General features: G+C 42.8%; 1 protein-coding gene across 3 annotated transcripts in view; it reads right to left on the reverse strand.

The window, feature by feature from the left end:
• LOC135518185 (transportin-1) overlaps positions 1 to 10,823 on the reverse strand; it is a 48,824-nt gene extending 38,001 nt beyond the window's left edge. For all 3 annotated transcript variants that reach the window (XM_064943147.1, XM_064943146.1, XM_064943148.1), the window contains exons 1-5: positions 10,678 to 10,823; positions 10,433 to 10,546; positions 8,967 to 9,042; positions 6,177 to 6,326; positions 4,766 to 4,872 (exon numbers count right to left, since the gene is read on the reverse strand). In XM_064943147.1, the coding sequence (XP_064799219.1) occupies positions 4,766 to 4,872; positions 6,177 to 6,326; positions 8,967 to 9,042; positions 10,433 to 10,537 (438 nt within the window). In that variant the 5' untranslated portion in view covers positions 10,538 to 10,546; positions 10,678 to 10,823. The remainder of the gene's footprint in view (positions 1 to 4,765; positions 4,873 to 6,176; positions 6,327 to 8,966; positions 9,043 to 10,432; positions 10,547 to 10,677) is intronic.
• Positions 10,824 to 11,581: the final 758 nt, after the last annotated feature.

The raw sequence follows: 11,581 nt of genomic DNA on the forward strand, positions 1-11,581 counted from the left end.
GCCTTCTTAAAAGTTTATTTGTAGAATTTCTTTCCTTCTTAATGGATTTGAGTAAATCACTTGGGTTGTGACAAGGTAGGAGTGGTATACAGAACATAGCCCTATTTGGTAAAAAGACCAAGTGCATATTATGGCAAGCTCAAATAAGCAAAGAGAAACCTGTCAATCATTTATTCAAGACATGAAGATCAGTAAATACAGAAAATTTCAACAACTTTAAACATTTCTTCAAGTACAGTCGCAAAAACCATCAAGCGATATGTTGAAACTGGCTCTCATGAGGACTGCCACAGGCATGGAAGACCCAGAGTTACCTCGGCTGCAGAGTATTAGTTCATTAGAGTTACCACCCTCAGAAATTACAGGCCAAACAAATGCTCCAGAGTTCAAGTAACAGACACATCAACATCAACTGTTCAGCGGAGGCTGCATGAATAAGGCCTTCATGGTCAAATTGCTGCAAAGAACCCACTACTAAAGGACACGAAGAAGAGATAAGAAGAGACTTGCTTGGGCCACTAAACACGAGCAATGGACATTAGACCGGTGGAAATGTGTCCTTTGGCCTGGAGTCCAAATTGGAGATTTTTGGTTCCAACCGCCGTGTCTTTGTGAGACGCGGTGTGGCTGAACGGATGATCTCCGCATGTGTATTTCTCACCGTATAGCATGGAGGTGGTGGTGCTATGGTGTGGGGGTGCTTTCCTGGTGACACTGATTTATTTAGAATTCAATGCACACTTAACCAGCATGGCTACCACAGCATTCTGGTTTTGGCTTAGTGGGACTGTCATTTGTTTTTCAACAGGACAATGACCCAAGACACCTCCAGGCTGTGTAAGGGCAATTTTACTAAGGAGAGTGATGGAGTGCTACATCAGCTAATTTAACAAAAGCTGGAACCCTTCTAGCCATGACCGTGCAGGCCCGCCACACTCCACATTCCCTCTGCGATTCAGCACCACAGCAGAGGAACGAGGACACTCTAGGCAGCCAAAAAAATAAGAAATTATATAACTACTATGTAAATAAAATAAATGAGTTAAGGCTGGTTCCTTGCTAAAAAGCGTATTTTACAATGCTCCTGTGAAATTAGGCCTGCACCATGCATTTATTTATGACAGCACAGTTCTACTGGGTGATGTTAATATATGTTATGTTTATTGTAATTTCAACTATCATGGGGTTGTGTCATGTGTGATATATGTGGCTTATTGATAACTGTTTCCTACTATAGGCAGTTGGCTGCCTGGTGATAGCAACATTGTAAAGCTCCGAAGTGAATAGTTGCCAATGATGTTTTGTTTCCAAGTGCTACTGAAACGCACAATACACACCATTACTGTACCAATCCATTCCAAATCTTTAATCATACACGACCAAAAATATATTTCACACCTGCTTATCAAACATCTAATATCAAAATCATGGGCAATAAAATTAAGTTGCTCCCCCCTTTGCTGCTACAACAGTCTCCACTCTTCTGGGAAGGCTTTCCACTAGATGTTGGAACATTGCTGTGGGGACTTGCTTCCATTCAGCCACAAGTGAGGTCGGCCACTGATGTTTGGCGATTAGGCCTGGCTCGCAGTCGGCGTTCCAATTCATCCCAAAGGTGTTCGGTGGGGTTAAGATCAGGGCTCTGTGCAGGCCGGTCAAGCTCTTCCACATCGATCTCGACAAACCATAGACATGTCTACAATGTCATTGTAGGCAGTAGGGTTAAGATTTCCCTTTACTGGAACTAAGGGGCCTAGCCCAAACCATGAAAAACAGTCCCAGAACATTATTCCTCCTCCACCAAACTTTACAGTTGGCACTATGCATTGAGGCAGGTAGGGTTCACCTGGCATCAGCCAAAAGCAGATTAGTTTGTTGGACTGCCAGATGGTGAAGCGTGATTCATCACTCCAGAGAATGCATTTCCACTGCTCCAGAGTCCAATGGTGGCAAGCTTTACACCACTCCAGCCGATGCTTGGCATTGCGCATGGTGATTGTAGGCTTGTGTGCGGCTGCCATGGAAACCCATTTTATGAAGCTCCCGACGAACAGTTCTTGTGCTGACGTTGCTTCCAGTGGCATGTTTGGAATTTTTAAGCGCTACGCACTTCAGCACTCGGTGGCCCCGTTCTGTGAGCTTGTGTGGCCTACCGCTTCGTGACTGGGCCGTTGTTGCTCCTAGACGTTTCAACTTCACAATAACAGCACTTACAGTTGACCGGGGCAAGTCTAGCAGGGCAGAAATATAGTACATAAATTGAAAGGGTGTCGACATACACTATATGTACAAAAGTATGTTGATCTTTCCTTGGGCTGCAGCAGAACTGCTGGGATTGGGCCTGACGAACACAATAATTTGCCTCCAATTTATTTGAACCTTGACCTGCTCAAATTGAGCCGCTGCTGTTGGGAAGTTAAAAAACTGTCCAAATCGTTGAAGCAGCTTGCGATGCGAATCAGCCTCCTTACTTTTTCCTCAAGGACGAACTTAAGGCATCATTTACGTTTTGGAGAAAGAATCCCCTCTCGGCAGGTACGCTGGAAACTGGAATAATCAACACAATCCTCGCCAAGTTTGCCCAGTTAGCTAAGGTCCCTAATGAAGAACTCACGTCTTTTGCATGAGTAAAAAGAGAAACACACACAACACTAATTTCCAAGCAGCTTGAGGATTTATTAACCTATGAAATAGCCTATATTTGCCTTTGAAGTTGGAGCACATCGATTGCAAAATAAAGCTCGTTGATGGAAATTGCAATGGATTTTTTCTTCCTCCCAGACAATTTGCCTGTGAATAATTTTGTTTAAAATCACCTTTTAATTTTTTTGGGGAGGGACAAAAGCCGGCATTTACCGGCTAACGGAAATCCTTATTCTAAAATATATATTTTTAAAAGAATACTCAATCTAAACACAATACCCCATAATGTCAAAGCGAAAATAGCTTTTTTGACATTTTTGTAAATGTATTCAAAATAAAAAACAAATTACTTTTTTTACATAAGCATTCAGACCCTTTGCTATGAGACTCGAAATTAAACTGGTGCATTCTGTTTCTGTTGATCATTCTTGAGATGTTTCAACAACTTGGAATACATCTGTGGTAAATTCTATTGATTGGACATGATTTGGAAAGGCACACACCTGTCTATATAAGGTCCCACAGTTGACAGTGCATGTCAGAGCAATAACCAAGCCAGGAGGTTGAAGGAATTGTCCGTAGAGCTCTGAGACAGGATTGTGTCGAAGCACAGATCTGGGAAAGGGTACCAAAAAATGTCTACAGCATTGAAGGTCCCCAAGAACACAGTGGCCTCCATCATTCTTAAATGGAAGAAGTTTGGAACCACCAAGACTTCCTAGAGGAGGCCGCCCGGCCAAACTGAGCAATCGGGTGAGAAGGGCATCGGTCATGTAGGTGACCAAGAACCCGATGGCTACTCTGACATAGCTCCAGAATTCCTCTGTGGATATGGGAGAACCTTCCAGAAGGACAACCATCTCTGCAGCACACCAGCAAATCAGGCCTTTATGGTAGAGTTGCCAGACAGAAGCCACTCCTCAGTAAAAGGCACATGACAACCCGCTTGGAGTTTGCACCTTAAGGACTCTCAGAAACAAGATTCTCTGGTCTGATGACACAAAGATAGAACTCCTTGGTCCGAATGCCAAACGTCACGTCTAGAGGAAACCAGGCAATATCCCTATGGTGAAGCATGGTGGTGGCAGCATCATGCTGTGGAGATGTTTTTCAGCAAGGGGAAGATGAACGGAGAAAAGTACAGAGAGATCCTTGATGAAAACCTGCTCCAAGAGCGATCAGAACATCAGACTGGGGCTAAGGTTCACCTTCCAACAGGACAAGGACCCCAACTATACAGCCAAGACAACACAGGGCTCAATGTCCTTGAGTGGCCCAGCCAGAACCCGATAGAACATCTCTGGAGATCTCAAAATAGCTGCACAGCGACTCTTCCCATCCAACCTGACAGAGCTTGAGAGGATCTGAAGAGAAGAATGGGAGAAACTCCCCAAACACAGGTGTGCCAAGCTTGTAGCGTCATACCCAAGAAGACTGGAGGCTGTAATTGATGCCAAAGGTGCTTCAACAAAGTACTGAGTAAAGTGTCTGAAATGTTATGTCAATGTGATATTTCTAAAAACCTGTTTTTGCTTTGTCATTATTGGGTATTGTGTGTAGATTGAGGAAGGGAAAAATAATTCTCAATTTTAGAATAAGGCTGTAACGTAACAAAATGTGGAAAAAGTCAAGGGGTCTGAATACTTTCCGAATGCACTGTAGCTATATAGAGTATAGCTGTATATAGAGTATAGCTGTATATATAGTATAGCTGTATATAGAGTATAGCTGTATATAGAGTATAGCTGTATATAGAGTATAGCTGTATATAGAGTATAGCTGTATATAGAGTATAGCTGTATATAGCTGTATATAGAGTATAGCTGTATATAGAGTATAGCTGTATATAGAGTAGGGATACTCAATGCTTATCCTATAAGGTCTGGAGCCTGCTGGTTCTGTTCTACCTGATAATTAATTGCACACTCCTGGTGTCCAAAGTCTAAATCAGTCCCTGATTATAAGGGAACAATTTAAAAATGCAGTGAAACAGGCTTCGAGGTCCAGAGTTACGTTTGAGGGATAGAGAGTATAGATGTATAAAGTATTGCTGTACAGAGTATAGATGTATAGCTGAGCTCAGACACAGCAGCTCCTGTCCTCGTCTTGTCTAATTCCTCACCTCACAGGTGTTGTAGTCCTCAGAGTCCAGCAGGAGGCAGAGTTTGGGCAACAGCTCAGGCCAGTTCTGCAGCTCCCCTTTGGAGGCAATGGTGGTGATGAGGATACCTAGGACAGGAGCGAGAGATGAGACGGGTCTCCTTGAAGCAATTCTACAACCAATCAATCCTTCCTTATAACAAAACTCCAAGCTTGGCTTGGAAACCATCACTCTGTTTGAGGCTTTCCAATGAAGTCCACTGTGTCATCATCAGCATTGACAGAGCCAATATCCTGTACTAAGTCAGTTTATAAAATGTGATTCACACATTCCTGTTTGTTCCTGTCAGATGTTTGGTAACTGTGGAAACAGAGCCCTGGCATCGTCTGCTGCCTGCTGGCTCTGATAAGGAGGACACCATGCAAACCCCATTGGCTCTCTCAACAGGCCAGCTGGCCAATCAAAAGCTTCAGAAAAAAAACATGAAGCCAGACACTAGCGAGAACGACTAACAAGGCTTCAGGTCAATTACGAAGGTGGAAAAAAATAACCAGAATATGTCATGCTAGGGTATGTTTTAAAATGAACCCCACGCTAAAGCCTGATGGACAGCAATTCAACTAATCCACTGTAGCAGCTTTCCTTGTTGTACAGATGACTGACACGCAATTAATGCAATTAAAATGCAATGCAATTAATTTCCTGTTCAACTAACCTGATCAAAGGTGGGCAAGCCATACAAACATGATATCATTACATTATTAAGTGCTTGTGAAAAAGGGATTTTGTTATGCAGCATTGAAGGAGCAAACCGTGTAGAATTTAAACAACCAAGACTGTCTTGATCTAGTTTGGTCTGCCTCTTGACCTAGCCTCATCACAGATCTGTTTCTGCTGTGTTGCCCACTCCTTTTGTCATGCCAAACATATACACTAGTAGGATACAGCAAAAACAGATCTGTTTCTGCTGTGTTGCCCACTCCTATTGTCATGCCAAACATATACACTAGTAGGATACAGCACAAACAGATCTGTTTCTGCTGTGTTGTCCACTCCTATTGTCATGCCAAACATATACACTAGTAGGATACAGCACAAATAGATCTGTTTCTGCTGTGTTGCCCACTCCTATTGTCATGCCAAACATATACACTAGTAGGATACAGCACAAACAGATCTGTTTCTGCTGTGTTGCCCACTCCTATTGTCATGCCAAACATATACACTAGTAGGATACAGCACAAACAGATCTGGAACCATGCTACACCTGACCCCGTATGGCTTATTCAACAAGATATACAGTACACTCTGCTTACTGAATGTGTTTATCATGATCAAACTATCCAGCGCGGATGTGATCACTAGAAGAGGAGTGCACTATAATTCAATGAAGACAACATACTCTGTTACAAATGCAGGCTACTTCACTTACCCGCGGTGGCCCGGATGAGGGGCGAGGAGTCTCCAATGTTCTGTAGACACTCGCTCTTAATGAAGTCAGACACTCCATTAGGGAAGTTCTGGTAGTGGGCCTTCACATTGTTCTTTAGGATCAGACCACTAAGAGAGCGGGTCGCCTCATCTGGAGAGAGCGTGAGTTTGGGGGGGTAAAATGAGATATGGGTGATAGATTTTAGGGATCAATTCCATTTCAATTAAGTAAATGATTGCTCTAAGCTGAAATGCATAACTGAATTAGGCCTAAACATCCAATGAAGAGTTTTCCCAATTCACACCGAATTCCAATGTCTCCAAAATTGAGTTTTAATAGAATTATCTACCACAACTTGGCCTACCTTCTACATGTTTTTGAAAAGCGTATAAATAGAGGGGAGCTTGAATAGAGGGCCCGCAGGACGACACAGATCATTCCAACGCAGGTCATTATGATTCTTGCTGCTTTAAGTTCAGTAGTCATACCTGCGAGATCAGGTGGGCATGTGGTCTCAATTTAATAGAGTAGGCTATAGCCTATGCATGGGCAGAGAAGCATGGGGCAGTTACCTATCCAAGAAAATGTACTTCCGAAATATGATTAGGTTATAGTTTACATTGCCTAGAAATAAATATTGATCACCTATATTTCACAGTCTGAAAATCTTCCCACTCCTATAAGATAGGCTCTAAAAATAGCTCAAGAGAAAGTCTCTCCAACTCTGCTCTCTTCAAACTACATCTAACATATTGACTGATATAGCCTAATCTCTGAGAATCTCTGATCATTTAACCTATTTCTTAAGTTATTTCTGCGCATTTCATATTGCCTATAGGGTGCAACATTTCTGGGACCATGGCTGGCAAGTGAGCTGGGTCACATACGCCTAAAATAAACATTGCGAGACTGCGGGAGAGTGGGTTGGAATCGGACTGAAAGTGCAGGCAAGGTGCAGTATGAAAAGCTGCAGTTGCAGGCGGGAGCAGGATGAAGAAATCAGTCCTGCACAGACCTCTACTTGAATACACTATTAAGTACATTACAGACAAACAGGTTATACTACTAAAGTGTGAAAGGGGTTGCTGTATCATGTGCCATGTGACATATTGCAACACTACTAGAAAACCAAAACATACAAACTCCCATACCCTCTACCCAGTACGAGGCAAAATAAGAGAAGCATGTAGCTAGATTCCTGTTGATGCTAAGGAAAAAGTAGGAGTGTGACCTCGTAGCTGAAGGCTGAGAAGGCATTAGCAAAGCTGGATAGCAACAGCAAATCAGACAATGGCAAATTATTGCTTTCACTGACATTGAATCAAAGCTGAAGAAAATGTAAACATTCCCCTTACAAAAAATTGCTCTATTTCAGAGTTTCCCAAACTCGGTCCTGGGGCCCCCCCTGGGCGCACGTTTAGTTTTTTTCCTTAGCACTACACTGCTGATTCAAATAACCAACTCATCATCAAGCTTTGATGATTTGCAATCAGCTGTGTAATGCCAGGCCTACAATCAAAGTCATGGCCTCAGAGTCATTGAGTACGGTTACATGCACACAATAACATAATTATTGTGGACAGACAGATTAATATAATAATCTGAATAAAACATTTAGCTTCCTAATAATCCTGTTTACATGGACCCATCTGAAATCAGGCTACCTGATGGCACTCTGATAAATGCAGAAAGTCACCAATCAAAATGAATTTTCTACAACAGCAACAACGTTATTTTTGGGAAGCATATTTGATTTTGAGCACGGACATATAACGTTTGTATGTGATAAGTACGCATTCATTCAGCTGTTCCGGACTCACTTCACTGGCGCTAAAGGAGGGAGGCTCATTTGGCTGCTTCTAGCACATGCACAGATCAAATACACAGCTGGAACTGTGAAAGATAGCGCAGAAAATCTGGTGTTTTAATCAGCGTATGCTTACTTTGATTTTGACCTTACGCCGATTATGATGAGCAGAAGAAGGTGTTTACATGACTATTTCATAATCTGCCTAGTGTCATAATCGGTATAATAATTACTGTACATTTAAACGTACTCAGTGTTTCCGTTTGGTCAAAGGTCAAATCAGCAAATTATTGTGTTAGGTAGTGAGAGATTGTTTAGCCTGAAGGAAACTATGGGCATTACCCATCACCCCAGTGATATCTTACTGTCTGATAATTCTCCTTCATGGGCATGGCTGTCTGATCCAATGTCTCCCTCTGTTTTGATTGAAATTACACTCAAATTCGATTTCCGCTGCTCCACTCTTGACCCAGAGCAGTGTAACAAATGCCATCCTAAAAGGCAATGGCTCATCAGCCCAAACCATTGGGTCATCTACTTCTAGTGTACAGTAACAGGCTGTCAGGCAGGCCAGGATTTGAGTGGCGCCCCGCCAGGCATAAGACTTTAAAATTAGAGTGACCCATATTCTAGTGGTGCGGTGTGGTGCCATATCATCAGTGACAAGACAGAAGACACCAGCCGTGGGGTTCGTCGCCAGGGTTCTCCACTCCTAGAACAGACAGTCACGTTGCCCCTGTCACTAGATGATCAGAAAGTCAGCCTGTGTGTAATCTCACCCCCAGAGAGAGCTGGCTAGTGGACGTGATTAGCCTGTCTGACTGCCAGTGGCCATACTGTAACCTGCAGTAGTGTTGTGTACTAATATGCATTGAAATTAAACATAGCTTCAGGGCATTGGTGTAAATATTTACATTTACATTTAAGTCATTTAGCAGATAAATATGACATGGAGAATGAGGGTGGAGGGGTAAATGTCTTACCTTCTGATTTCAACTTTGTCAGCACGAATATCAAGTAGTTGTTGAAGTCTGGGTATTGGTTGAGCTGTTCCAATCTCTGAAGAGGACATTGGTTAAGGTGCAATACCATAGAAGTAGATATGCTGTGTGTGTGTGCTGTATTCACAAGAACAATTTGTTTGTAAAGGTCGATGTTGACCAGCCATAAGTGTTAAACGGCCTGCAAACACTTGCCACATGAAGACGGCACAGTGATGCCGAAACGTTGCTGGTTTACCCAATGAATTACTGAGAGCTTGTACACAGAGTGTGCGACTCTATTCTTATAGCATACAGTTTACTCGCCGTTAGTCAGCACCTCTCCCAACTTTTTGGGGGTGTGCGCCCGCTCAGGCTTTTTATTAAAATGTTGTTGTTTTTTAGAGACCATCAATGGACACCATGAATAAGTGATTATCAGAAATCAGACAGTTATCATAGGGTGCCCAACAGGCTGATGTTGTGCAGTTTGTGCACATAGCCAAATAGAAGCACTTGGCATTTCAACAACATTGACTAGTGGTGCTAAGCCTTGACCAGACAGACGGAACTATAATCTGTATGACATACATGGACAATATTGCATCACTCAAACACTACACACGGTAGGTCGACTATAAAGACGTTATAACACAACATCAACAACGAACAAGGTCTTCAATGGCACACCAACATTCATGATTTGATTGTGCCTTGATACTGTAACACCTGTGTTGATGACAATGTGACAATGAGGATCGGATTTATTATCCCATTACAAGCGCTTGTGGCTGGCTACAAAGTCACCTTCCTACACTCAGGTTCAACAAGATGTCAAGACAACAAAATGACAATGTTATTTTGAGCATTCTTTTTAACATCACATTGTATAATGGGAGAGATGGAAATCAGACTGGGGCCGAAAGGGGGCTTGGGTGACTCTCTAAACACAGGGCTTGGGTGACTCTCTAAACACAGGGCTTGGGTGACTCTCTAAACACAGGGCTTGGGTGACTCTAAACACAGGGCTTGGGTGACTCTCTAAACACAGGGCTTGCAGTTTCTTTGTGGCATTTAAGCCCCCAAGGGTCAGCAACATCCCCAGCAAGCTAGTTACACTGTACCCGCTAACATTACATTAATTCAACAACACTACTAGGAAATCAAAGGATTTGAGATTATACGAAACTGTCATAGGGAATACATTTGTTGAAATTATTTATGGATTAGGTAAAGATTGTGGTGTCATGCAACAGCTGTGACTTATGACATTTCCATCATACTGTGACTGATTCAATAGAAAATGTACTGTGGTCATATTTGTGACATTGTACAGTAAGTAGCTAGCTGGCTAACTATATTGTAGTGCGAGCCCTGCCCGCGTGTAATGTTAGCCAAGCTAACCGAAAAGCTACCACAGAAACACCTAAAATCTACCACTTTTACATTTAGCCGAGAGCAAAGGATACTTGCTGGACGGATCTTTGAGTGGACGTATCGGGAGACTGGGACTCTTTCAAAAGCTGTAGAATTTGCTGAAGTCCTTGCTCATCTGGTTTCCACTCGCACTCCATTTTGGTTTGCTGCAATGAGATGAAACGGATAATGCAATTGTCAACACACACTGTAAATTAACGTTTTCCTCTTTCCAGTTGAAGAGACGCCATTAGATTTTCTAAGCAGTGTAAATTGCATATATTATTGTGTCACCTACCCGATATATCGAAGTCTTTCTTCCTCAAATGCTACTGTGTTGAATTTATAACGTTTAGACTTGGGCCTGTCAGCACAGAGACATTCCGTTTTTACAACAAGCTACTCATACAGATTCATGGCGCATTTACAAGACCCAACTGTGCTGTGACGTCTGCAAGGTCCTAGTGCTCGTCAATTTCATCCCACTCAGTTCCTTCTTCTTCTTCTCCTGTGTTCGCATACATTTAATGTGCATGTCGCCACCTATTGTACTACAACAACAACAAAAAATGTATTGCAGAAAAGGTGGAAAGAAAAACTACATCACAAAACCCCAAAACAGTTGTAAAAATGGTCTGTCCTTAGTTGCAACACTCACTACCGAGTTACAAACTGACTCGGGAAGCAACATCAGCAAAATAACTGTTCGTCAGGAGCTTCATGAAATGGGTTTCGATGGCCGAGCAGCCGCACACAAGCCTAAGATCACCATGCGCAATGTCAAGCATTGGCTGGTGTGATGTAGAGCTCAGACATTGAACTATGGATCAGTGGAAAGGTGTTCTCTGGAGTGATGAATCACGCGTCACCATCTGACAGTCCGACGGACAAATCTTGGTTTGGCAGTTGCCAGGAGAACACTACCTGCCCCAATGCATAGTGGCAACTGTAAAGTTTGGTGGAGGAGGCCTAATGGGGCTGTTTTTCATGGTTTGGGCTGGGCCCCTTAGTTCCAGTGAAGGGATATCTTAGTGCTAAAGCATACAATGACATTCTAGACAATTCTGTGCTTCCAACTTTGTGGCAACAGTTTGGGGAAGGCCCTTTCCTGTTTCAGCATGACAATGCCCCTGTGCACAAAGCAAGGTCCATACAGAAATGGTTTGTCAAGATCGGTATGGAAGGACTTGACTGGCCTGCAC

The sequence above is a fragment of the Oncorhynchus masou genome, chromosome 28 (assembly GCF_036934945.1).
Source record: "Oncorhynchus masou masou isolate Uvic2021 chromosome 28, UVic_Omas_1.1, whole genome shotgun sequence".
NCBI lineage: Eukaryota > Metazoa > Chordata > Actinopteri > Salmoniformes > Salmonidae > Oncorhynchus > Oncorhynchus masou.